Source organism: Phallusia mammillata, chromosome 5 (assembly GCF_965637545.1).
Source record: "Phallusia mammillata chromosome 5, kaPhaMamm4.hap1.1, whole genome shotgun sequence".
Classification (NCBI taxonomy): Eukaryota; Metazoa; Chordata; class Ascidiacea; order Phlebobranchia; family Ascidiidae; genus Phallusia; species Phallusia mammillata.
In genome coordinates this window covers 20,483,760-20,511,257 of record NC_137256.1, presented here as the reverse complement: position 1 = coordinate 20,511,257, position 27,498 = coordinate 20,483,760, and the positions used below count along the sequence as shown (strand labels likewise).

At 35.6% G+C, this 27,498-nt stretch overlaps 4 protein-coding genes across 5 annotated transcripts; 2 read left to right on the top strand and 2 right to left on the bottom strand.

Annotated features, from left to right (window-relative positions):
• Nucleotides 1-168: 168 nt before the first annotated feature.
• LOC145230148 (large ribosomal subunit protein uL22m-like) lies at nucleotides 169-1,313 on the top strand. Its single transcript, XM_080095527.1, has one exon. The coding sequence runs from the start codon at nucleotides 240-242 to the stop codon at nucleotides 885-887; it is 648 nt and encodes a 215-aa protein (XP_079951653.1). The 5' UTR covers nucleotides 169-239; the 3' UTR covers nucleotides 888-1,313.
• Nucleotides 1,314-1,849: 536 nt separating this feature from the next.
• On the bottom strand, nucleotides 1,850-5,894 carry LOC145230147 (O(6)-methylguanine-induced apoptosis 2-like). Its single transcript, XM_080095526.1, has 7 exons — nucleotides 5,692-5,894; nucleotides 5,441-5,562; nucleotides 5,259-5,360; nucleotides 4,891-5,079; nucleotides 3,835-3,946; nucleotides 3,271-3,439; nucleotides 1,850-2,267 (listed from the first exon to the last, which is right to left on the bottom strand). Exons 1-7 carry the CDS (start codon nucleotides 5,765-5,767, stop codon nucleotides 2,003-2,005), a joined length of 1,035 nt encoding a protein of 344 aa, XP_079951652.1. The 5' UTR covers nucleotides 5,768-5,894; the 3' UTR covers nucleotides 1,850-2,002.
• A 1,342-nt stretch (nucleotides 5,895-7,236) lies between these two features.
• On the top strand, nucleotides 7,237-25,687 carry LOC145228380 (F-actin-capping protein subunit beta-like). Of its 2 annotated transcripts, none has more exons than XM_080093428.1 (7): nucleotides 7,237-7,562; nucleotides 10,510-10,718; nucleotides 19,889-20,002; nucleotides 20,970-21,111; nucleotides 21,753-21,869; nucleotides 22,970-23,112; nucleotides 24,758-25,687. In XM_080093428.1, exons 1-7 carry the CDS (start codon nucleotides 7,440-7,442, stop codon nucleotides 24,840-24,842), a joined length of 933 nt encoding a protein of 310 aa, XP_079949554.1. In that variant the 5' UTR covers nucleotides 7,237-7,439; the 3' UTR covers nucleotides 24,843-25,687. The 2 variants fall into 2 exon arrangements, with proteins under 2 accessions (XP_079949554.1, XP_079949555.1); XM_080093429.1 differs by lacking the exon at nucleotides 24,758-25,687 and adding an exon at nucleotides 23,937-24,756 and having other exon boundaries at nucleotides 7,454-7,562.
• On the bottom strand, nucleotides 15,716-17,135 carry LOC145228379 (uncharacterized). Its single transcript, XM_080093427.1, has one exon. It carries the CDS (start codon nucleotides 17,099-17,101, stop codon nucleotides 15,716-15,718), a length of 1,386 nt encoding a protein of 461 aa, XP_079949553.1. The 5' UTR covers nucleotides 17,102-17,135.
• Nucleotides 25,688-27,498: the final 1,811 nt, after the last annotated feature.

Below are 27,498 nucleotides of genomic sequence, written 5' to 3'. Positions count from 1 at the left end.
ATTGGACATAACTGTGGTGTATGAGCGTAACGCAGCTCTCGGTACTTCATCGCACGTTGACAATTTGGTTCATGTTTATGTTTACGTTTTGTTCAGCAAAATAGCAAATATATTAAATAATAATTATTATAACTTTAAAGAGATATTGTATGATACCAAGCACTGATGTCTGCTTTGTTTATTTAATTGCAGGTATCTTTCAAATTGCGTTATGAAGTGAGTGATAAATTACATGTGAAATGTTGTCAAACGCAAAAAAGGTGCAAGCCCTACTCTTAAATGTAGGAGTAAGAAGTTTTGTGACTACGAACGTCGCATGGGGATCTAAAAAACCCGGTCAGCATATGAAAATAAAAAGGCATGCCGCACAGCATGAAAATAAATATGGAAGAGACTTGGGAAGTTGGACTGACAAAAACAATATTGTTTACCCCCCGTTGGATGATGGAAAGCGCCCAGTGGAGATTTATTATGGACGGTCAAACGTGCGTTACTCTCCCAGAAAAATGATTGCAATTGCAAGATTAATAAGAAACAAAAATATAGATAGCGCAATTGCCCAATTGGAATACATAAATACAAAGGGATCTTTTGTAATCCGTGCTGTATTGATGGAAGCTCAAGAATATGCAGTTCATGAACACAATCTTGAATTCAAGTCAAACTTACATGTTGTACAGTCATTTGTACACAGGGCAGATATCATCACATTTCCAATATTTCATGCCAGGGGAAGACCACAAAAAGGTCAATGTTACTTCTCTGATTATTTTGTTCATCTTCGTGAAGGTGAAATAGAGCCATATGTACCACGAGTGACTGCACAGGAAATGGCTTTGAACTATTTGAATTCATTAAGACATCGTACTATTAAAGATGGTCTATAGATTATGTTTACAAATTTAATATGGACATGTAATTACAGTAACCTCGGTTAATCTGTATCTTCAACTAATTCAAAACTCATTATACAAATGATTTCCAATGTGGTAAGGCTTTAACTATTCAACATTGGTTAAGTCAGATCTATGCATAATCCGGTAAATTTTTTGGTCCAAACTGATCCAGATAACTGAGTTTTACTGTATTTTAAAGATCTGAACCAGTTGTAAAGCTTTGTTGTTCTATACTTTGGCATAAACTTTTTGAAAGCTTAAATGGAAATATGTGGATGCTTCCATTGTCTTTATCTGAGTGTTCATCTTATTTCCCATGACCTGACAATATTTAAAACATGCACAAGCCTAATTGCCCCAACCCTTGTTAATGTATAAATGTAAGGTTTTTGCAAAATACATTGAATTTACACCTTGCATTGTTTGCTGCTTTTCAATTTATCTGCACTACAAACTTAGAATCTGATAACCCACAAATAAAACTTTGATAAGCTGACTTTGCTGCAGGTAAAATCTATTAGTATATCCCTATTTCCTACTTAAGAGCTTGGCCAAGTCTGCTTTTGTTACAATAATTTTTTGCTCTTATTTTTTTGCTAATTTTTTTTAAAAGTTGTACATAACCCTCTATTTGTCAGTCAAGCAGTACTTTAATACTGAACACCAAGCAGTAATGCTTTTGATTGTTAGGTATCAGTAGAAGGAATGCATGTTGTAACTATAACATACTTTGCAACATAGGGTGCATAAACTTAAAATAGCCTTGGATACAAAAATTGTTGAAACTATTAAACAACATGCAGTTAAAAAATCAATGAGCTCTTTACACTGTAGTCACAAAACAGATTAATGATGAAATACAGGAGAACTTATGGTGATATGAAATAACAAAATGAATAACAAACTTGCCACAACACACTCATGTTTAGCATAAACATCACAATTTAAAAATATACGACAAAATTTATCTTTTATTAGTGCAAAAATTGCTCCTTGCACTGTGGTAGGCACTGAAATGAAAATAAAACGGCATGCACATAAAAAATGTTAACAAAATACAGTGTATCTAAAAAAATTTGATACAGCTCTATGCCGAACTTGAATGCTCACAGTGGTACCCAGCGATTCTGGGCATTATAAATAAAGCTCTGTTTGCCCATTCGCTCTGGTCGGTAACTGGCAGGCCCAGGATTGTCCTTGGTGGGATGATTAAATGTCCACCTTGATGTATTCGACACAAACACACCAGAAGACATATAGTGCTTGGTGGGGCCCTCATAGTCCACTAACTCATATGACCCAGGCCCTGGGTTTTCCACTGGGGCAGGCAGGGCCATGGCAGGAGCGCTGATGCAAAGGTAATGACGACGCCTGTTATGACAAAAAAAAACCATGGTGTTTTTAATGTGACAGCAAGACTTCATTCAGAGCAGGGGTGTGCAACCTTTGTTGCTGTGGGGCCAAATACGATTACCAAAATTAGATCGCGGGCCGCGCCTGTGTTTCATACAAGGTGATTTTTCTTTGATGCTTACCAAATATGCTTAACTACAAGTTAAATTCGCATTTGATTCTAGCCACATATTGCCAGGTCACAGAAAAATAGCATCAAGCGCATTAATCTTGCTCAAAAATATATATTAGTTAAGCTCGTTTGCCAGGACATTTGAAATCCAAGGGTCTCTGCGGGCAGCACAACCTTTAATAAAGGGCCGCATTTGGCCCGCGGGCCACAGGTTGCACACCTCTGATTTAGAGTATGTAACTGGAAAGACTTGAGTTTCGAGACATGATTTAACTAATTTATAGTGATAAAGTGTAATTAAAGGATACTAGTTTTGTAGTATATATACTATTACCACACCCAAACCAGCTAATCTCAAAATCTCTTTATTTGCAAAGGGATCAGAAATCCCTAGTTAAGGTATTTGTCAAAAAAATAGTCCATTAATCGCATAATCCTGGTAATTGCATAAAAAGCTTTGCAGATTTTTTGTGAATTGGATTTCTTTATTATTTTACACTAAAACTATCCAAGCCCGATACCATATAAATCATGCTGTATATGTGAAGAAAATGTAATAAAGGCAATTGAAAAGACTAAAAAAGATAGGGTTACACTTTACTTAATTGTGTATGATCAGTTTATTGCATTTAGGTTAAGTGCTTTCAATAAATTTAATAACTTTTTGGGGACATGAAGTCTGTGTGGCCAAGACCATTTTAATAGTAATGCACAGGCCTGGATTTGCTTGTTATATTTAAACTGTACATTTTTACACTGAAGTTTGTTTAAAGAATTAGGCACACTGAGGATTAACCACAACCTGAAAAATCTGAAACTATTGTGAATATTAAAATGATTGTCACTTACGGGAAAGTTAGTTTGTTTGTGGGTGAAGAAGGGTGGAAGGGTTTATATGTGCCAGGACCGGGGTTGTCGGCTGGTTTTGAAATCACATCTCTTTTGGTTGTTGAACTGAATATTGATGTTGGGGCTTTGGCTGTGGGTCTAATTCCATCATCTCGGATGTTGTAGTGACCTGTAATTGTAAAGGGTACAATTTTCAGGTAAAAACTTTATCTCCAACAGCTAATAAAAAACTCTTATCAAACAATGAATGCTTATTGCAACTGTTTACAACACAATTGTAGAACCAAGTATAGATAGCTCTTCAAACACAATTTTTGGGTAAACTGCTTTATTATACTGTGGTGTTTTACTAATATGTTAGGTGGATAGATGATAGAAATAGGCGATATGATCTTTGCAGCAAAATGCCTACATTTATACATTTTTAACAAGAAACAATCCAATGTTGTTTAAAATGCATCAATTAACTGGTTTGTACAGAATGAATTTGTTTTAAAACATCGTTTTAATATGTCAAAGTCAAACATTCCTAATTGAATGGTTCATTTACAAGCATAAACTTACTTGGTGATGGGACCCTTGTACTTCCTACTGGAATTGTTTGTCTTTTTGTTTTTGACTTAAAAGCAGCTTCTGCAGCAACTCCATAGTTTTTCCCAACATTAAACTTTTGAACCTACAAAATATGTTTTTCTTTGAAATCGTTTTTTAAATGATAAATTATTATTAGGGCAAGTTTTTGCAACTTTTGCAACTTTTTTTTACAGCTTCCGGCAGCTTCCTAAATACTCAGAATTTATGTAGTATGATGTTATAAGCTGTTTGTAGGAATTTTATGTTGCAACTTTTTCTATTTTTCGTGCAACTTTTGACTGCAACTTTTATCAAGTGTTGCGCAAAATGTAAAGGAGTGATTTGAAAAACATGCTATAAAACTATTTCTAGTATAGTTTTATTCTCTTTGATTTGCATAACAAAGAGCTATGTGATGGATTAGCTGCATCTCAATGTTATCTATGACGCAACAGTTGGCTTGCAAGCTGGAAGTTCAACAACCCCAGCCAAGCATAAAGCGTAATATAAAAGTGCATTCGTTATTTTGCAAGTAAGAAGCGATAACCTTGATATCTGTTAAGATGACAGTCTAAGGCAGGGATTGTCCAACCTGCGGCCTGCTAGTCATTTTAACTCCAAGAAGTATGCATAAATGCAACTTTTTACTGCAACTTTTGTTGAAATTAAGTGCAACTTTCTCACGTTTTTAGTGCAACAAAAACTTGCCCTAATTATTATTGATAAAGTGATAATAGTTTCACGATGGAGGATAGGTTTGAGATAAATGATAAAAGAGTTTCTAGATGAAGTTGAGGTTTAATAGACAAGAAAAACCCTAATGGACTGATTGAGCAGCAGACACTAGCTTACACACACTGTAGTACACACTGTATACACCTTTGCAACAAGGGGATATACCTATGCTGTGTATAGACTCTTTAGTTACACAATTACCACCTTAATTTCAGCATGTTTTAATAGAATCTATACAACATTATGATTCAAAGGAGCCCATACATCTTCAACAGGTAAAGCTGGTAGTGGTTTTAAAAAACTGTTTCTTACATTATACTGATTTGGTGCTGGAGCCCTTACAGGCCCAACCATGGTGTCTTGGGTTGTGAGAGCGATTGGCAAATGAAAAGAACTGGAGTTTGCCCGGTTAAACTCCTTTCGAGTTGATAAAAGCGATGGCAGATTGTAGGAGCCTGCACCAGGTGTTCTGCTTTGTTGTGATTTCATCGCTCTGTAAGTCTAAAATAAAATTTACAGCTTAGTACCTTGAGGGTTTCGCTTTGTATTTAATAAGTCAAACAAAACATTTTACTTTACTTCATGTTATCACAAGGTGGGAAGTTGTAAATGATTTAAATACGCGTAAAATCACAAGAATTTTTTGCAAGGGTTGCAACAAAAACACTGCAAAATTTTACCTTCGAAGCAAAACTGCCAGTTCCTTTCTTTGAAAAAGAGGTTGACTTTTTTTCAATCTCTCCATGAGGACATTGGTAGTTACCAGGACCAGGTATGTCGTTCTGTACACAAGTATTGATACTTTTATTATGCTGACAATCCAAAACCGTCTTTGTATAATTGCATATGTACATGCACTTACCACATAATAGTCTTCGCTAAATCGTTTGGCCTGTGTGCAAAATCCTTTTTTGTCTGCATTATTTGTAACGATTGTTTGGTATTTGCTGGGAATTGAAGCTGATGCAGCAGTTATTCCATGTCCTTTAAAATAAATTCAGTTATAAACAAATAGTTTTTTTAAGTATACATAGTCATAGTCTTGCAAATTAAAACAAATCTTTGGTTGGTCATGCTCACAACAATGATACTTATGAGACAATTCTAACCTACCTTTGTAAAGTTTTCCTGTCACTCGTGAATGTATTCGCTGAACAGACTCAATGGGTTGAATGCTGTCCAAAGCCATTGGTGTATAACTTCAAATTAAATCATTTTTTGGCGATGAGAGTTTTGTAAGATTTATTGTCTGCTATAATTTCTTGACACAAAAATTGGTTTGCCTGCAAATATTAGTATACGATATCAGTTTTTATGTTAATCATTTGCGATGTAAAAACAAAGCAACACTTTAAAAAGAAAAAAAATGTTTACAAACATGCAACACAATACATCGAAAACAATTTACGAAAACAAATTACCATGGCAACAGCGAAAATGGTGTTTTCCCTTGTCAAGTCTCATCCGATAAACTATCTTATGATAGATATCATACCAATAAACGAAAAAAAATTAATTGATCAAAACTATATTTAGATTCACATTTAAACATGATATGTTTTTAACTCTTTGAAGCAGCTTAAAACATGCAAAGTTTAGTTATTTTAGTTTTACAAAATTGCAGGCTTTTCACAAAAAAGTTAAAACAGTCAATTGTATTTTTTGAGTCACATTTTTTAATATTTGTAATACAGAACATGTTTGAACTCAAATTTAATTTTGTGATTTTTTTGTAAAGCGAAATTACAGAAAAAATATCGATCCAAACGCCGGTAACTTACGTCATAATGCCGAACATTTCCGACAGGAAATAACACGATTTCTATGATTCTTAGAAGTGGGAGTGGAATGGAAGTAACAAGTGTCAATCTTGCAACGTCAGTGAAAGATTATCTGTCAGTTTTTAATTTTAGCATGTAAAATACTTATTTTGTAAATATAATTATGTCTTGTAGTCCGCGGGCTGTTTAACGGTAATGTAAACGCAATGCGTTTTGTTATTTAAACAATGGTTATTTTGTAAAGTTTGTTGCTCAAAAATTTCATGTGGTTTTACTGGACAAATTTACACACATGAACGATTATAACTAAGATTCCAATAAATTTTAGCACCATACTTTGTTTCCTGCTTCTAAAGGTTGACAATATGTGTGAAATTATCCGTTAACTGTCGTTATTTGATGAACTATATTTAAGTTTTTTTTTTCCTTTTTTGTGTAAGATAATTTTTCCATGAAGAAGAAAATTGCAATGTTAAGAAATGTGAAGTGCTTACATTTGTTATACTGAGCATTAAATCTGTTCCAATGAAACACCTTGATTATCAAATGATGAAATACCTTAAACAAAACATTTTTAATTACTATCTCACCGCAAACAAATAGAACATTACATTTTATGAATTCATAACAAATATATTTGCTTTTCTGTATATTTTTGTAACATTTTGTGGATTCATAACGAATTTATGTGCTTTTCTGTATAAGTTTGTCAGAATTCATTAGCTCTTGTTGATGTCGGTTTTTGGAAAACAATTTTCTGCCATTGGTTCATTTAATCAGAAAACTGATGATGATGTTTAGACTGATAGTATTTTTTATTAATAAACCAATAGCTAATACTTTGTGGTAATGCTGTTTACAAGTCTGTTATTGTGCTGGTTTATTTGTTTTCTTAAACATTTCTAACTAGTATCTTTTCCATGGAACCCTATGCAATGACCAGTCTGGAGAATATGACAGTTTTCGATAAGATCTTGGAAGTGCAGGACCATATATCCTGCATGCGCACAACCCAAGTGCAAGTGATAAAGATGCTTCATTACCTATACATGTTTGCAAACACACTTGCCATCATTAGTGATGCCTTTTTTTCCTTTTCTTAAGCAAATGACACTTTGTGTTTCAGATTTTAAGTACAGAAATTTTGTGTGCTTGTATGTAGGTGGGACATTGGACCAGTGGCTCAACAAAGTAAAAATGAATGTAAGTAGAAATCTATCATTCTGTTGCCTTTTATGTAAGCACTATTGGAATAATATTAAGTGTGTCTAGTACAACATGACAACTATTGAATACAGCCCTTTTTGTACTCCAAAATTGATTGTGCAGCTCTTTAGTATGTGCCAATTAAAACTGTATTAGGCATGGGGTAATTGGTCTAATGTTTGTCTAGAACTGCATACACTTGGCAGTTTCTGAAATTTTAAGCTAGCTGCATTAAGTACTTTTTTGTTTGTGGACCTCTTCATAGTGTGAAACGTGCAAAATTTGTTTAAAAAAATTAATTTGCAACTTAATGAGCGAGTCTAAATAGGTATAGTACAGTGGTTCTTAACCTTTTTGTAGTCACGGACCCCTTTTATGAAAGTCTGCGGACCCCCAAAGCAATTTACCATAAGTCTTTTTATGTTTCACATTTCTTGCATTATACCCTGTCATGCTTTAGAAGCATTTAAATCCGCCTTCACAGTCCTTTAAAATCAATGACGTTTCTGTATTTTAGTGGCCAATGCATCAAATTGATAATATTTCTGGTATATATAACTTCACAAATCACTTGTCCTATAAAGTATATTGTCCATGTGTGTTATGATGTCACAATAGCGAAAACAATTACAAAAGTATATGTTCTTGGCCCAATTAAGCTGCGATGAACAGCGTGCACTCGTATGCAGGATTGTAAAAATGGTTAAGAAACTTAAAAATATTCTTCTGTTGGTAATGATACTTAACATATTTCCCTCCATGGACCCCATGAAACCATCTCACGGACCCCTTGGGGGTCCGCGAACCCCAGGTTAAGAACCACTGGTATAGTAGCATTGACAATGTCGGCATTTTGTCACAAAATCTTATTCAATAGAACAGAAGGGCTTATTTAAAAAAGCATTTCATGGCATATCATAAGATCGTTTTTGTCTCATTGACATGCTGTGGCACTTAGGTCTGAAAACACGTCCCCAGGTAAAACTGTATTTCAAAACTGTAAACTTTTTTCGTTGGTTGGACAGATAAAATCTAATTTTGAGATTTAAGTTACGTTAATTTTAACCAGTTCAGTCCATTGGTTAAGTAATATGTAGCGATGCCATTGTACTAAAACATTTACCAACCCAGGAATAGTTGCCCAACTTTAAAAAAAGTGGACACATTTGGTGAACAATCGCGAAACACTCTGTAGTTACACCACATGCAATTTAGATAGACACTTTATTTCTATGGCTAACATTTTTTTTATCTCAGCTAAAAACCTAGATGCCTAAGAATTAGTAGTATACATTGCAACAAAAGTTTCAGCTAGATTTTTATTTGGGTATGTTGCTGGTCTATTTTTTTTAATTGTATACACTTTAGCTTTAAAAAGCACCGCAAAATTTGAAGTAAAAGTGTACCAAATGACAAAACATAATGCAAGAAATTAGCAATTACTGGTTTCTAGATAAAATAACCTGTCATGCCTCAGCAAAATGACAGCTACATTGTCAAAGTTATGTGCTTCTTAAAAGTAGTTTTGATCCGAATGGATTTAAACAGTAATTGGGCATAGAAACATAAAATAGATTTAAAACCACCGTTCAAATAATGTTTTAAACTTTCGGGCGCTGTGTGGCACATCGCTGACACAATTGTTATTAGATGATGCAGTGTAGAAGGTGTATAAATGTTGATGTATGAACAATGCATTATGAGCACTTGTTATGAAAGAGCCACTTCCTGTGAATCACAACGTGTGGGAAGAATTTGTTACAGCCTGTCCTTCTTATCACTTGCCTCGAAAGCATGCCACCAACAATGTAATATTACTGACACCATCCCTTTTTTGTTACATGCAAATACTGCATAAATTGTTGAACTACAGTGTTTCACATGCAGATTCATGCTATTAAAAAATGTGCAGTACACTAACTTGCATCTATAAACATCAAACTTTGTTCAACAAAAATGTTTAATGTACTTTTTCAAAGAAAGATTGCATGGAGCCACTATGTAATGTCAACTTGTAACGGATTGTCTCCTTAGACAATTTTAATCTAGACACATAGGGAAGTTTCAGAAAACAGTTAGCTAAGTTTAAGATAATGGTACTCAATGTAAAATTAGCAGATTTAAATGTAATGTGAAATGTTTTATGTATAGATTCACAACTCTACATGTTTTTATTTTTTAAATGTTCCTTCAGTTTATTAATAGGCATTCTAAAACTAAATAAAGGTCAAAGGGCACTGGTTTTAATTGTGGTACTAAACATCACATAATACTGCAAAGTATGCCACCTGGTTTATAAAATGTAAAAACATAATCCCCAACAATTAAAAAAAGACCAGATTGTAGTGTTATATTGTAATTTTAAACCCTTTTTGCCTCAAATAACGGAACGAAATACCGGAATAAAAAATATTCAAAATACCGGAACGGAACGAAATACCGTTATCTTGTATTCCGCCATTTCGGTCTGGACATGGACGAAATTTCATGCTGTTGAACTATAATAAAAATTGAAGCTCCTACAATTTACATCCATTTGACTATCATTGACAAATGTTATGTGACGTAACAACTTCCGACAACCATTCTTGTGTGTTGCTATTTTATTCTTTTTTCGCTTAATAGTTGTAAAGACCACAAAGAAATGTTCTTTTGTTAAGACCGAAATACTGAAAAATACCGTTACAAATTTATTTCGGTCAGACTGGAACAAAATGAAAATATCGGTCCAGAATGAAATAACAAAATAAATAATTTGCTCAGAACGAATAATGTTATTTGGTTTTGTTCCGTTCCAGTATGAAACACTGATTATAACATATTAGTATCTATCAAAAATACTTACTAACATATGTGAAAATGCTGTATTTAGTACTACTGATGCATACTGCAAAATATAAATGATTTCAGACAAGTCTTTAATACCAATTTGTATCCTTTGCAGGACAAGCAGTTGGACTGTGCCTTGGACTTGATGAGAAGGCTTCCACCTCAACAGGTGGAAAAAAACCTTTCAGACTTAATCGATTTAGTGCCTGATTTGTGCGAGGAGCTGCTTGCCTCAGTTGATCAGCCTCTACGAGTGCTGAGAGACAAACAAAATGGAAAGGATTACTTGCTCTGTGACTACAATAGAGATGGGGATTCGTACAGGTAGATAACTTGTTCATATTAATTGAAGATCCACAATAGTAAATCTTGGCTTGAGTTGAGTTTATTTCGCCGGGTAAAACCGTAGCAGCACAATTGTGCTAAAATAGTCACCAGGCCGGAAATAGCTGCGCAACGTTCAGACGTTAAAAAGTGCGACAAAGTTGAGGGTACAATTAGTGGGGGGATGGTAGATGCGCTGCAGCTACACCATTTTTTTAGTGTTTTGTTGGTAGTTTTGGATTTACACAAACTAGAGATAAACCGATACGTTTTTTTAAAAAGCTGATAGTGATAATTGGTAGTTTAGGTTGATATCTGATAGCCGATATTTTGTTTCCAGTAAAAGGTCTAAATGTATACCTTTTAACAGCAAAAACAGCCAATGGTGTTTGAAACGCTATTGTTATGTGATGTGAACTATAATTTATGTGAAAGTTGTAGTTCAAAGGTCATGCTTTGCAATTCGCTTAAATAAACAGAACTAACGAAAGCCACGTCAGAGCTTCAAAGCTGCGATTTGCCTTGATATGGATTAGTGACTGGGCAATGCTTCAGGCAAATACAAGCAAAAATAACCTAGTTACAAATACACCATTCAGCGGCCGTAAAAATTTTAACAGTAAAATTTTGTTTGTTCTTTTTTGTCTGTCATACGCTTTTCACATACATGTCAGTGACTCAGTATATATTTATGGGTCCCCTTCCCTGAAGGGGACACATTTTCATTTTACTCTTATTTCTTTTTCTTTTTTTTTCTTTTTTTTTCTTTTTTTTTTTTTCTTCCCTGAAGTTTGTCCACCCCATTTTGCCATGAAATCTTTGGTGAATTTAGATGAAACTTTCACAGATGGTAGATATGGTTGTGCAGATGTGCCATCTGCTTCGTTTGTCATGACAACCCCAGTATTTACCCCGCTAGCCCCCAAAATGTAAAATGTTGTTGGTGCGCACCACAAACGTTAGTTTTCTGCTAGCCATCAAAGTGTAAAATGTTGTTGGTGCGCACCACAAATGTTAGTTTTCTGAGGTGTTATAAAGGCAACCAGACATTTGTTACCAGTGTTTGTGGGTTTGTTCGAGGATGTTTTGCAGTTGACACTTAACAGCCTTATTTTTTTTTTTTTTTTTTTTTTTTTTTTTTTTTTTTTATTGCGCATAAACATCACGACAAAAAGACGATTATAACGAGCAAACACATATAGCCATTAGCGCAGGTGGGCATTCCACTTCACTCTATATTTCCACATAGTATCATTTTTTCGAGAAACAAATTTTTCATTGCACTTACAACGTTTCATCTCATAAACAAACATTTCCACCTTTGGCCTCAGTTTTTGAATCTTGCTTTTGTAAATAACAAATCTAGCAATCAAAAGCAAGCAGTTAATCAAGTTCAAAAAACCTTTTTCAAAGCATTCAGTGTGGATTCCAAAGAGTTTTATACAATTGTTAAGGTCGATTCGATTACACATGGCACTGTCAATCCAGGCACTTACGCTTTCCCAGTATACCTGGACATGAATACAATCACAAAATAAATGGTACATGGTTTCTCTGCACACACCACAAAATGTGCACACATCAGCCTCCGCAATCCCAAATCCATAAAGCCTATCGTTTAGAACAATGGCTCTTAAGTTGAATTTAATTTGGAAGGAGCGCAGTCTAGTTTCCATTGTACATTCGTGCAAGTTTTTGTAGATATCTGGCCAGTTTAGGGGCGCCCCTTGTAGAATTAGTTCCCATTTTTGTTGCTGCTTGATCGGTTGCTGTTTATTACCCGAAGCAAAGAACTCGTACGCATTTTTGGCTGTGGATAATTTGTCTTTTATTCCTGTCCGTATTTTGTCCAGGACTGTTTCTCTGTCTGGTTTGTCAGGTGTGTATGCTTCCCAAGCTGTTGGAATTGCCGCAATAAGGCACTGGTAGTTTGCATGGTTTTGATTGTTGTTTATCAATTGGTAATTTTCGCAAACGCTTTTGAAGCTGCGATAGTCTAAATTGTTGTCTATAATTTGTTGGTACTTTAGTATACCAGCGTTTATAAAACTTTCGAAGGCGATGGGTTTTCGTTTGAATAATACTTTGTTGTTTAACCAGATACCGTAGTTATAAACTGTGTTCTGCTTCCAAAATTGGGTTACACATTCCTTCCATAGGTCAATCGATGACCAGAATGTCGAGAGGGGAGTTAGTTTAGTGACCTCTTTGTGCGAGAGTTTTAAATTGGTGGCTGCAATGCAGATCATGGCGTTTAGTGAAGTAATACTAGTTTCAATTGTTTTCCAATAAGAAACATAGTCAGCATCAAACAGTTTCCGTATCCAGGAGAAACGAAGTGATTTTGCATAGGCTTCTAGGTCTATCATTTCCACGCCACCGTCCTCTATTCTACAATACAATATTTTCCTGCCGACTCTCTCCCAGTTGGAGCCCCAAAGAAAAGTAAAAAGTTTTCGTTTAATTTCTTTCAGAAATTTTTGCGGTATACTAATGGGCAAAACGCTCAGTTTGTACAGCAGTTTGGGTATCGCAAGGGTTTTGATAATGATTACTCGTCCTAATAACGAGAGTGATCTTGCTAGCCATGGTTTTGTTACAGCTTCAATTTCCTTTCCTATAGATTCAAAGTTGAGTGAAAACAGATTGGTTTTGTTTCTAATCACTGGAATTTTTACGCCTAGATATTTTATGAACGTATTTGGCCATGAAAGACCTTCCGAAGAAAGGTGGTGATTGGCGTTAGGTTGTCTTTCGCCTATATACATGGCGCATGATTTCGCAAGATTAATGTTACAGCCAGTGTGTTTGCCAAATTCCTTTGCTTCTGCAAAAGCTGCACGAAAGCTTTTTTCTGAACCGTCTAGAAAAAGTAACGAGTCGTCCGCAAAAAGCGAAATTTTAACTTCCTTTGCACCTACGTTAATTCCTTTTACGGCTTTGTTCTGTTTAATAGACAAGGCCAGGAATTCTATGGCTATAACAAACAACGAAGGGGACAGCGGGTCCCCTTGTCGAACGCCTCTTTCTATCCTAAAAGGGGTAGACATGTGGTTGTTATTAATGATCAAGCATTGTGAGTTAACATAGAATGTTTTAATCCATCTGCACATATCTTTTCCAAATCCAAATTTGGAACAAGCTATGTTAACAAAGTTCCAATCCACTGAATCAAATGCTTTACATATATCTAAAAACAGTAGGGCCCCATGCAATCCTTGCTCAGAAATATGATCCCAAATGTTGAAAAGCGTTCTTATATTATCTCCTATGTATCTACCTTTTACAAACCCCGACTGTTCAGGTGCTATAATCGTGGGTAGTACTTTTTTTAAGCGACTGTTGATGGCTTTGGAAGCTATTTTATAATCTGCGTTCAATAGGGTAATAGGACGATAGTTTTCGGCGTATAAAAGGTCTTTTTCTGGTTTGGGGATTAAAGTTACGACCCCCCAAGTCATTTGCCCAGAAAAGGCACCTGTTTCAAACGCATGGTTAAATGCATTAACCAACGGACATTTTATATCTTTCCAAAATACTTTGTAAAACTCCGCCGGAAAGCCGTCTAGTCCCGGGGATTTGTTGTTTTTCATTGTCTTCAATGCTTCATAGCATTGCTCAACAGTCAGTTTCCCTTCACACGCGTTCGCGTTTTCCTTATCTAATCTTGGACACCCTACACTGTTTACGTAGTCGTTCATTTCATCATTTGTAGTGCGGCACGGGTTTTTATTTGCCCTATACAGCGTTTCAAAATGGTCTTTTAGAACTTGTAGAATAGTCTTTTGGTCTGTTTCTATTTTGGAGTTTGAGTTTAATCTAGTAATGGCCTTTTTCTCCATTCTTCGTTTCTCCAGATTTAGGAAGTATGAGTTGTTTTTGCCACCATATTCTGCCCACCGCGCCCTACTTCTTACTATTGCGCTTTTGCTGTATCTTTCAATAATATTGTCGTATTGTTGTTGGGTTATTGCGATTTCGCTCGTCGTGCGTTCGTCATGGGGTTGGGGTGATTTTTGCATTTCTGAAAGTTTATTTTCTAGCTCTGTTTGTTGGGCTTTCAATTTTTTTCCCTTTTCGCAAGCGTATTTGATAATAGATCCCCTCAGGTTGCATTTTAGTGCTTCCCAGAGGACTTGGGGAGATACAGACCCATTATCGTTAGTGTTCATAAATTCGGCGATCCATGTTTTAGTTTTTTTTACAAATTTTGCGTCGTCCAACAAGGACGTGTTCATCTTCCAATACCCTCTTCCCCTAGGTATTTTATCCAGATTAATTACGAGTTTGACGATGGAATGGTCTGATTGTGTGCTTGGTTCTATTTGAATTTGGGTGGTCCTGTTCAGAAGTGTATTTGTGACGAGTATAAAGTCTATGCGACTTGCTGTGTGTGGGTGTTTTTGTGTGCGAGTGTATTGTTTTAGAGTCGGATTTTTGATGCGAAACACGTCGTATAACTCAAATCTTTCCATCGCTTGTAAAATTGTATTTTTCGCGCGGCGGTTGCTATGCGTAGTTTTTCCTCCGGTTTTATCTACTTCATCATTAAGTACGCAGTTGAAGTCCCCGGCTAAAATAAATTCATCTGTTCCGCTTTCGGCGCGTTGCTCCTCCAAGCGGCTAAACAGATTGTCGTAAAAATGCGGGCTGTCTTTGTTAGGTCCGTAAACATTACATAGTGTTAAACGCTGGTCAGATATTTCAAGGTCTATGATAACAAAGCGCCCAAGATTGTCAACTATCACTTTGTGTTTTAAGTACGATAGATTCTTGGAGAACAATACCGCCACTCCTTTGCTTTTTGTTGTGCCGTGCGAGGCTATAATTTCCCCACCCCATTCTAATTCCCATTGTTTGAGGCAGGATGCGGATGTGTGCGTTTCTTGTAGACAAATTATATCAATTTTTTTCTGACGCAGAAAATAAAACACACTTCTTCGTTTCTTGGGGTTTTGCAACCCAGCAACGTTGTAAGTTATGATAGAAAGCGGCATTTAAACGCGTTCTACACCTATTTCGATGTCAAATTCATATTCAAAACCGCATTCGCAAAGATAGGGTTTGTTAGGCCCCAAAAGTTGGCAGGTTTTCTTCCCACAGTTACAATTAACAATTGTGTACTTGCAATAGTTGTTTAGACAGTTGGTCGTCATGGTTCGTTTGGGTATTGCGTTAACGGTTTTACACACACAAAACATCGCGTACCTTTCGCAATCCAGACATTCGAAAGTACCTTCGTCGGTTTGATACTCGGGCTGAAACTTGTGACAGCAGGGCATTTTCCTCATAGGTTGATTGCAGATGGTGCAGTTCGTTGTCACCTCCTTATCCGGGACCAGAAATCGGTCCAGTTCGTTGCAGCACGCTGTGGCAATGTTAAACTCCGACGAGCATTTCCAACAAAAGAAACTGGTGTGTTTCTCTGTCACGTATCCATCTTCATCGCATACTGGGCAGGAAATGGGGATTTTTAGCTCGCTAAGGCTGATTGATTTTGCTTGGTGCAGGTTTGGTTCAGTTGGGCTTCTTTCATGGCGTTTTCTCGACGAACCCTGCTTTAGTTCCATAGGGGGCTTGCTAATTTCCTTTGGTTCAGGCAACCTTGTTTCTGTGTTGCTTATCTCAATTTCACCCGTTTTGGTGAAGGTGTCGGCGGCGTCCAAATCTAGCGGTTCACCAATCGGCTTGTCTGAACTCTTATCTTCTCCAGCGCCCTTGTTGCCACTCTTATCGGTGGCGGGGCAATCAACGCCTTTCGCGGTTACATTTTGGCTTGTTTCCAGTTTCGGGTAGTCTTTTATTCTTTCAGGGCAGTTTTGTTGTTTGTGCCCAGGTTTTGTGCAGTATTTGCACGTTATTTGCTGCCCGTTGTACGTGCAGTAAAATTCATATCCGTTCATCGTAACATAGCTTGGGATTGGGTTTTTCTCCACATCGGCTCTGTCAAGAGTGAGAATTCTCATTCCAGTTAATAGTCCTTTTTTATCTTTCCGGTGTTGGATATTTTTTACATCACCATATCTTTTCTCAAATTCTTTTTTAATTTCCTCGTTAGGAAAGGGTATAGGTACCCAACCCACCGCCACATTTAAGTTGTCGGATTCATACAGTCTTACCGAATATACTTCATCAACTTGTACTAATTTTTCATACAACTCCAGTACAGCTTTTCTTGTGGTACACGTCACGTCCACTAAATTTCCCTTTCGTTCAGATATTCCCACCAGCTTCTTTATTGAAAAGCTTTCTTTTTCTATCATATTGACAACATCTTCTCTTTTGCTTTGACTTCTTGTTTTAAAGCTCATGCAAGTGGGTCTCTTTAAACGTTCCCCACCTCTTTGTTGTATAACTTGCGCAAAACTAGGACCTTTTTCCATTGCTGCTTGCGTCCGCTCGCTACGAGCGCCAACATAGAATTGACTTAACAGCCTTATGACGTCAGAAGCATTGACGAATGTTGCTAATAACACCTCTAGTGGTCAAAATGTTAAACATTGTCAGAATTGGATAAAATTTTACATGACTGTTGATTGGGTCATTGTGGTTTCATATTTTATACTTTTGGGTTTTAAAAAACCCCCATCAGTTACCCCACTAACCCCTAAAATGGGTGAGTGTTTTAAACGCTGTCGGAATTAGATGAAATTTTGACAGCTTGTATAATTTGTCATTTTTAGGTTTCAATTGTTGTGTTTAACCCTGTAGCCCCAATATTTACCCCTCTAGCCCCCTAAAAGGGTGAATTTGTTAAACATTGTCCGAATTGGATGAAATTTGGACAGCTTATAGAGTGTGCTACTTATAGTTGTTGTTTGTTATGTTCAACTTTGTCGCCCCAACATTTACCCCACTAGCCCCCCAAAATGGGTCAATTTTTTAACAATGTCAGAATTAAATGAAATTTGGACAGCTTGTAGAGTGTGCATTTATAGGTGTATAATGTTGTGTTTTACCCTGTTGCCCCAGCATTTACCCCACTAGCCCCCCAAAATGGGTCAATTTTTCAAACTATGTCTGAATTAAATTAAATTTGGAGAGCTTGTACAGTGCAATATTTATAGGTGTTGATTGTTGGGTTCAACCCTGTAGCTCTATCATTTACTCCACTAGCCCCCAACAGTCACGTGCAATTCGCGCTGATTTGTGTTATAGGAGCTGATTGTTGTGTTTTAGCCTATTTTCTCATTGTTTAACACTTTTTTTCTCAGATAGACCATAAAATAGAAAAACCTTCAAAAATGTGTAAATGGACTGAATTTGAATAGTTTGTTCTCCACATAGCATATTTATTCAGGCACAGTACCGATCACTGTGTTTTACCTTACAACACCCGACTTTCTCATGGTTATCTCTTGAAATGTATTATTTACAACTTTGCATGTGTGGGGGACCCATGAGTTTTTGCTTGCAGAAACAGCCAAGGTTATAAAAGACAATGGATGATATGGGACCTAATATAAAATTAGTGTAGAAAATATGTGTTATAGTGTATATGCAAGGCCAATATGTGCTAAGCCACCCTTCTAGTTCTTCAATATATCCATATTGGCAAATCATATCATTGGTCTTTGTTTGATATTTAACTGTGCTCATCCAACACAAACATGTCTCTCTGCGACCTACAGGGAAATGGAACATGTAAATTATTTTTGTTTACAATAACATCAAAATGAACTGTGTTTTGGTTCTATTTTTAGATTGTCATGGCATAAAAATAACATAGCCTATGCAAGTAACATGTTTGCACTTTTCATAAAAAATTAATTCAATAAGTCATTCTTTCTAATCCTAGACGAGTTTAATTGGTGTTCCCAGTTCTCACTGTAAAAAAAACTATCGGATAAAGTTTTAGAAAAACTTGTAACCTTTGACCGCTTTGGTTCTATAGGAGTGCAAAATTTAATAGGTCATTGGTTTCAACTTTCAATATGTTATTAGTTGAATTGATGTTCTTTACTGTGAAATATTGTCATATAAAGTTATAGACTTGAAAACTTATGACCTTAAAGGGCCACCATTTGTGCAGAAGAGTGAAGTAGTTCAATAGGTCATCGATTTCACTCCCAGCTGAGTTTGATTGATGTTTTAACTATAAACAAAATCACAGTTTACTACAAAGATTGGAAAACTTGACTTTGTGACCATTTTAGGAATTTAGATAGCACACTAGGTCACACAAAAAAGCTTTGCTAAACAATGTACCCATATATATATACATATTAGTAAATGGATTCATCTAACTAATGGCAATTTAAAAGTTACATAGTACCTAAAAATGTGCTAAGCGGGAACAAACACTGTCGTGACATCGAACTGAAATGGATTGCCTATATTTTTTGCAGCTTATCATTCTTATAAGTTATGTGTCTATTTAGCAAAACCACACATATGAATAGTGGTCTTTAGGCACAAAACATATCCAAGTAATACAACCCATACAATGTAACTAAACAAAAATTTTCATATTTTTTTGCACCTATTGGGTTGACTGGAAATTAACCTGTAATCTAATGATAAAATTATTGGTCTTAGGTTTTATTTGGTAATGTTTGTGTGGAATAAACACAGCTTCATAATCTCTTGAAACAAATATATTAAAGCGAAAAACACACATTAAATAAGCACATTGTAAAAACTTCCTTAGATATGCTTAGCTGTGCAGTAAGTTGTAATGCCATTGCCATTGGTTGGATCAAAGTGCTGCCAATGTATGTAATGCTTAAACAATGAAGGTCTCCATGGTGCAACCCATACAATTCTTGTTTGTGTTGTTTTAACACAGCTTAGTTTGCTTTTAAAAAAATAATATTAAAGCAACAAACATACATTTAATAGAGACATCTAAAAATATTTATTAAGCTAGACTAAGTCGTGCATTAAAGTGTTCTAAAATGTCATTAGTCAGATTAAAATATTTGTAATGCTTGATCAATAAAAGTCTTCATGGAGCAATCAATACGACTGTTGTTGGTGTAGTTTTAATTCAGCTTAGTTTGCTTTTAAGAAAATAATATTAAAGCAAAGAACATACTTTTAATACAAACACCTATAAAACCTTATTAAGCTGTACCAAGTAGTACATTAAACTGTATTAAAATGTTATTAGTCGGATGAAAAGTTATTAGTCGGATTTTGATAATGTATGTGATCCTTAATATATGTAGGTCTCCTTGGAGCAACCAATACGACCCTCCGATGAGCGATGGAGCAAAGCCTTCGGATAAACTGAGAGATTTGGAAGTGGATTGTAACACTGCTTTCGACTCGTACAGAGAACTGTAAGTTATGTTTTTTTTTGTATCTACAAAAACTCCCTGGGTTCTAAATTAAACTTTAAATAAATAGGTAAATATGAAAAACCCAAGTTAAAGCACCATGAAACTTAATTAAAATGAGAAGATTTGCCATGACATTAGTTCAGGCCAGAGATTTCTAACCTTTTTCAACAAATTCTTAACTTAACAACATTCTTATTTCTTACCAATATACTACATAGTAGATGCCAAACCATACAACGATCATTTAAAATATGGTCTTCTATTAACTTCACAAGTCATATTCTCAGAGCTAAAGTGTCTATTTACAAACCACATGTACACATCAAAGTAAATTCCTCCCCTTAAGTTTTAAAATTCCTCTCTGGTTTAGTAGAAAAAGACAAGGCAAGGTGAATTTCTGGCTGCTTACATGTTTATACAAGTCTGTTTGACTTTCATCACAGTGAAAACATATTTCTATGTTTAAACTGGATTAATATGTTACACTTTTTGACGCCTATCTTCAAGTCCTAAAATGTTAGTAGTTATGATAGATGAAGTCTAGTCTTACCCTTGCAATTACAAAATGACCAATGGTAGTGTCCCAAGGCCAGATTTGGTTATGCTATTGTATATCTTCATTTTACCTAGTATAAAACTTTTGCAATTTGGAAAACTTATATGGTTGAAATTGCGATCCCCTACAAGCCAGGCAATGGTGCTTGCGATTCCATTTGCGACAAATTTTTTGCTGAGCATGTGTAGCTCAGTTGGTAGAGCATGAGTCCCGGAAATACTCCTGTCGTGGTTCGAATCCCACTGTTGGCTAGATTTTTCTAGCCCATGTCTTGCCATGTGGAAATGCTTGGAATACTGACTGATTCGGTATAACGACTTTAATAGGCCTGGCGTACTATGGTTGCATAGCTTCTTCTAATTTTTTAATGTTTGTTGATTTTCTCGCACTAATTAAAAAAAAATATTTTAGGTATTATGAGGGAGGAATTTCATCTGTGTATTTGTGGGATCTCGACCATGGATTTGCAGGAGCTGTTTTGATCAAGAAAGCAGGAGATTCTTCCACTAAAATCAAGGGGTGCTGGGACTCAATTCATGTCATTGAAGTACAGGTAGGTTTTCAAAGATTTACTGCAAAACGATGTTGCAACTATCTGATTTAAAGCCAGTAAAATTGTTAAAAATTACAAGATTATTTGCCTTACCATATGGTGGTGAATGCTTGAGGACCAGCTGATTCGGTATAACGCCTTCAATGGGCCTGACAAACTTTGATTTTTACATGAGTGTGCTGTGATCGCTGGTCTGCGTAGACCAGGTGTCGGCAACCTTTTAGGCAACGCATGCCAATTTACTTGTTATATACATGTGTTAGTGACCTTGTGTGCCACGTTTTTTTTAAATAATAGTGGTTCGTGCCAGCTGATATCAATAATAAAGAGATAGCAGAGCGTTTTGTGCATATAAGGCTGAATTTTAAGACAATGGCATGATAAAAACTGAAAGCAAGCAGTTAAATTGCTACTGTAAAAAGGTTAAATTGCTACTGTAATATAAACACGCAAATCGGTTGGCATGTCATGAAAAACCACCTCGACCCCTGACATAGATGCTTCAGGGCTGATCCCAGCTATTCATATATGTCTTAACTGATCATACAGTTTTGTTGTAACTGAAAAAATTCATTAGATTTGTTTGTTCTTCGTATTACTCTAATGTCCCAAATTGCAACCAAAATGTTATTTTCTTGCAGGAGAAATCAGGAGGTCGCAATGCTCATTACAAATTGACTTCAACAGTTATGTTGTGGCTTCAGACTAACAAAGCAGCCTCTGGGACCATGAATCTAGGTGGCAGTTTAACTAGACAGGTACTTAATGTTTTAGAGTAGAAGTAAATTAATTTTGTTGCGATTTTAAATTAGCAATCAGTGAAATATGCCACATTATGTTTCAAAAAAAAGTATTAAAGTCTTGGTTGGCTGAAAAACCATAGCCGAATATGTAGTTTTGGTGTTGTTTCTGTTTTGCCTCCAATTTTTGAACAAAAAAATGTTTTATGGTGTAAATAATTTTGGGAGTTTGTGCCACGGGTATGGAACACCTGGAAAAGTTACCGAATGTAAATTTGTATTTTTATGCCTAAAAGTTTTGAAAACAGCCAACTTTTGCATTTAAGTCCTTGAAAAAGTATGGAATTTGGTGCCTATTTTACTCTGAAAATGCCAGGTAGGAATTTCAAATTACGTAACGCATATATATATATATGTATATTCGTTGCTAGTATGGTAAATTGGCTGCATCTACCAAAGCCTCTTTACTAGTTTTACGATGGGAATTGCTCGATTTTTGTTGAATAAGGTTATGGAGATTTGTTTTTTTCCTTGAAATGTTTTGGAAAAGTCATGGAATTTACAAACGAAAATCGTGCGGGAACCCTGTAAACGGCACATTTGTTAATTAGTTATTTTTTATTAGTGCAACTGTGTCTCGCAATTGCCAAGCCAGTGATCAGCAGAAAGGCAAATCTGCGTCAAAAGCTTCGATGCTTTGTGACATGGTTGTTGTTAGTTGCATTTTACGCAGTTCTGTTTATTTATATGAATAGCGAAGCAAAACCCTTGAACTCAATTTTTTGTTACCTAATGTTTGCTTTTATAACAATGTTGGAAATTTTTGCCTTAAAAAGGTACAAACTTAGGCCCTTTACTGAAAACAAAATACCAGCTTTAAATATCGGTTATCATTCAACTTAACTGCTGATAGTTGGTATCAGCCTAAAAAAGGTTATCTCTGGTTTGTGCAGATCTAAACAGAACAAGTAGTTTGTATTATTAATTAAAAAGTTAGGATCCCAGTGCCACTTAGAATCGGGGTTACAATCCAACTTTGCAAGACTTTGTGGAGTTCAAGTCCAACTTTAGTGTTATGTGCATAGTGCTCATTAATCATATGTTTTGTATATGTTTAGGTTGAAAAGGACGCATCGTTAAATGAAGGCAACTCTCACATATCCAATATTGGACGGCTTGTTGAGGAAATGGAAAACAAAATGAGACACACTTTAAATGAGATTTATTTTGGCAAAACAAGAGACATTGTTAATGATCTACGGTAAGGAATTTTGTGTTGCTGTGTAAAATATTACTGTTTGTAATACAACACTTTTTCAACTAGTGGTACAAACCAATGGTGCACATGTTTGGAAATTTTTTTTACAACTTTTCTTAGTATATTTTTTTTAATGAATTTATATACTTTACAAAAATGCTATGCCATGGCATTTTTTTTTCTATCGAGCTACTATAACAAGAACTCACAACAAAGAAGTTTGAATACCAACAAAAGGCCAATAAATGGCATAAAGAGCACAGTTATTTAAATTAACTGTGAGACTGGGATAGGGTTAGGAACTAAATTTAAATTTATAATCCAGGTTTTTTGGGTGGATTTTATTCATATTATTATTATAAAACCTCACCCCAACCTTGATAGCTCTAACCGTCAGCATTTTACACAAATTGCATTTGAAATATATATTAGCAATTGAAATCTTTTTTAAAACTGACGAAACAACTTAAAATATTTGCAAATGTTCTTTGCGCCACCTAAGGGTATTTAGCAAACTTGACTGGTGTGAGTTCTTGTAGATTTTCTTTTCTGTTAAATGTATGTTACCTTACCTCATCGGCCATTTAGTGCACAAACTTTCATATAAATTTTGTCATTATGGTTATCTGCTATCCACGGGGCCATAATTTAATGATCTACTTCCTGACTTTTTTGTTTTTACAATCAATACTGTTTTATGATGTATATGGTTTTTCTTTGCACACTTGCTACTTTCACTTCTGGTCTATTTTCACTTCACTCTTTCTGTCCTGTGCCTTCTTTGTTTTTTCTCTCATTCCCCTTTTTTTCTTTTCTCTTTTTTCCAGCTATCTTTACCCTGAGCTTGTGAGCACTCAACGTGAAATTCGTGACAAACTTTCAACTATCACTCAACAAAGCACATCTGGAATAGAAGTTTTTGAAGCATAACAGTAAAAACAATTTAAATTCTATATTCACTAGTTATATTGGCCCAATAGATAAACAGAATCAACCCAAAACTGTTCTTAAATCCATTTCTCTGTTCTTTTATCTATCTGCACCTACTTTAATCAGCGTTTTATTATCCTTTTGGCATATGAACTGTTTTATGATGTGATAGTGTATTGAAACACACGAAAGAGAGTAGTTAGCGCAACGGCCTTGTGTTTTGAATTCTATATTGGTCATTTGTGTTTCCCTGCCCAAGAAACTTCAGCGGCATTGCTCCAACCCAGTGGTTCCAGATGAATTGAACTAAATTGAGGCCACCAACTGCCACAGTAAAAATAATTCCATTTCATAATTCAGTGTACTCATTCAATGCAATAAAACAGACAGCTCAATGGTATTTCATGGACACCTTAATAAACAGATGTAACAATGGGGTAATATTTGTAACTACACGATGTAGTATTAATTGCTTTACATTAAAATCTACTTTAAAACTTATGGAAAGGTGATGCATAATTCTTGCCTGTATTTCTTGGTCTACAACTTTTCAATGTACAGTTAAATCCTTGATAGTTGATGGGCGGTAGATACTGATATTTTTTTATGGTTAGCTTCTGTATCAATGTTTCATCTAAATCATGAAAACCTTGACAGCAAATGAAAATCGTGATCATACACATACCTACTTATGCATTATATTCATTGTTTTTTTCAGATCCACCATACCTCTTAGTGAGGTGGCTAAACAGCGCAGTGTTGCCAACGAATTGAGGGCAAAACTTGGAAACCCAGACAAATAAAATGCCTCGGAAAAAAGTTCCTTTGTTCCATTTCCAGTTTGACCCGCCTAGACCACTTAATGATGACGCTGCTTCCAAAAATCGAAATCAACTTATTTAACGTTTGTGAAATCGCCAGACCCATAACGCACTGTAGGCTGTTTTTTTTTTCACAGCAAATATTGTGTGGCTGTTGCGCAAAGTAATTGGTGCGCTGCCTCTAGCCACTCGCCCCCACCCCTATCTCACCTTGTACCTTTTTGTATTGTCATAATCATTAATTGTTAAAGGAAGGTCAACTTGACGACACAATCATATACCAGTAGTGATTTGCATCAAGATACAGATGATCAGTCGCTGTTTTAATGCATATCTGTTCAGGTCGAAATAAATGGCTTGCAAGATTTGGCAAATTCTAAGCTACTACTTTTTGGCCCTAGTGTATAACTTAAAATTGTGATTATTTGTAGCATTCCAAAATTTGCATTTTATGTCATTAAAAACCAGTGGCACAAATTACAAAACACTTTTTGAAATTTCAAACTAAATCAAATAAAATCGTTTTCAAGACTGAAAATCCTCTATATATGTCCCAGTTCCTAAGCTTATCAATTCCCACTTTATGTTGTTTGAATGCACTTCACCAATGCTTTAACTGATCTATGTATTCTCTGTGTACGATTTTGGAGGTGGATTTTTGCGATGAATGCAATTAACCCATTTACGTTTTTTCAGCTGGTGTTGAAATGTCATAAGACCGTTGTGATATATCCTTCTGTTTCTCCTGTACTAAGTAATTGGAGTTGTATGTTACACATAAGCTCCAAATTCGACAATAAAATTGTTTTGTAACCAGATGAATTAAATCAACTGTCTTTTTCTGAGTTGGTCAATATATTTGTGTAAACTATTGGTCCGAATCCATATAGAATATGTTTTTCACTTTGCTGTCTTATGCTGGGCTTTCATTTTGGATAAACTTGGTTATATTTGCATACATGGCATCCTAACAGACATGCTTCCAAAACTACTGCATTGTTTTATTTCAACCAATTTCTCAATGGACCAAAGAACCTTTAAAACAGTCTTAACCGTCTACTCATACTGGTAAGCCTAAATGTATTTCCCAATTTTCATAAAACATAACCTATTTAATGTTTTTACTAAGGAGAATACACAAGAGAGGTTTAGCTGGGGTTGGAACCAAGAGCTTAAAGTTTTTTCTCTGTTACAAACCGTATATGCAACATTAGTATTAGCCTTGTGCAATTAAATTAGAAGAAGGTGCTAGCACTGGGTGGTTCAAGACTGAGAAAATGAAGTGCCACTTCAGGGGTTGGTAAATACTTGGCGGACCGCAAAGAAGAAAGTTTTTTTTTGTCGAAGGATTGAATTTGCTGTACTAATCACCTTTGTTGTGAGACCCAAATATTATTACCACAAAGCTCATATACTAGCATTTAGCTTCACCCGTTTTAAACTGCCAATGCTGATGTTCACAACAAAGAAAAAAAATCTATGCATAAATGTCACTAAGAGGGCAAAAGCCAGTGGCAGGATTCAAATTTTTTGTCAGCCGGTTCGGTTATCTCATACATATAACCAATGCTGGGATTCACATTTTTTGTCTGATCTCATAAAATTTGGTGAAAGGGTTCCATAGAAGTGGTGCGAACCGACTGAATCCCACCACTTGCAAAAGCCCTTTGTTTTCTCACAATGGACTCCTATTGTCCTGCAATTTAATGATGTGCATATTATTTAGGGCTAATGCAATCTATTTAATGATCGTACTTTTTTGCACAAAAGCTACCGGTGGGCTGCATGCTAGGGTTTGCACCATCATGTTCTACTGAGAAATTGTATGAAACTTGCTAAACATGAAACATTAGATTTGCCAAGACGGCGTGGTTCGCACACCTAATTGTGCTCACAAGGTTGTTGGTTCTAACCCTGGCCTTAACCTACTATGTTTATGAACAAAATTGAAGCATTACTGCAACTGAAAAAAATAGCTTAAATCAAGAGAACCAAAGTAAAACAAACAGCTTATGGTCCATCACATCAAAACAATGTCCAACTTAGCAAGAAAACAATGAAACAAAGTGACATTGGCATTCAACGTTTGATATGAATTAAAAACCTCTACTTGTTACCCTGACCTGAATTACTCCTCGGTGTAAAAATATTTACGTAGTTCAAGAACAATTCCCATACTGACATATATTTGTCTACACACTATATCACAGTGTGAACTTTATTTTCAACAACAGCAATAAAAAACAGTCATGATGAGTAAAAGCAAAACATGGTAACTAAAGTTCAAAAAAGATATATGGTAAGGGATGCATATTCAGCCTATACAAAAATATTATTACTGGCCTAATATCAGTGAATATCATGTGGTAAACACGATACGGTATCACCTCAATCTGGGATAGTACAGTCATTGAGGTATTTTGAAATCAGCTGTTTTCAATTTGCCAAGGGAATGTATTAGACCAGTGGTTCTCAAACTGTGCGTCGCGACGCCCTGGTGCGTCGTTTTAATTTTCCAACGGCGTCGCAGAATATTTCCGTTTCGTGGCTGAACTCAGTTTATCTCATAAAAATGAGGTTTCAGTGCGGTTGACGTATATCTACGTCCAAACACTTTTTGCGTAGAGTGCGGGTTGAC

Bases quoted from the DNA above. Each gene is read 5' to 3' on its own strand.
- LOC145230148 (XM_080095527.1), top strand. From the start codon at position 240: ATGTTGTCAAACGCAAAAAAGGTGCAAGCCCTACTCTTAAATGTAGGA.
- LOC145230147 (XM_080095526.1), bottom strand. From the start codon at position 5,767: ATGGCTTTGGACAGCATTCAACCCATTGAGTCTGTTCAGCGAATACAT. The intron at 5,080-5,258 runs GTAAAATTTTGC...ATTTTATTTTAG, and splicing joins CTGGCAGTTTTGCTTCGAAG to ACTTACAGAGCGATGAAATC. The intron at 3,440-3,834 runs GTAAGTTTATGC...TTACAATTACAG, and splicing joins TACAAGGGTCCCATCACCAA to GTCACTACAACATCCGAGAT.
- LOC145228380 (XM_080093428.1), top strand. From the start codon at position 7,440: ATGCCTTTTTTTCCTTTTCTTAAGCAAATGACACTTTGTGTTTCAGAT. The intron at 20,003-20,969 runs GTAAGTTATGTT...AAAATATTTTAG, and splicing joins TTCGACTCGTACAGAGAACT to GTATTATGAGGGAGGAATTT. The intron at 21,112-21,752 runs GTAGGTTTTCAA...ATTTTCTTGCAG, and splicing joins TTCATGTCATTGAAGTACAG to GAGAAATCAGGAGGTCGCAA.
- LOC145228379 (XM_080093427.1), bottom strand. From the start codon at position 17,101: ATGGAAAAAGGTCCTAGTTTTGCGCAAGTTATACAACAAAGAGGTGGG.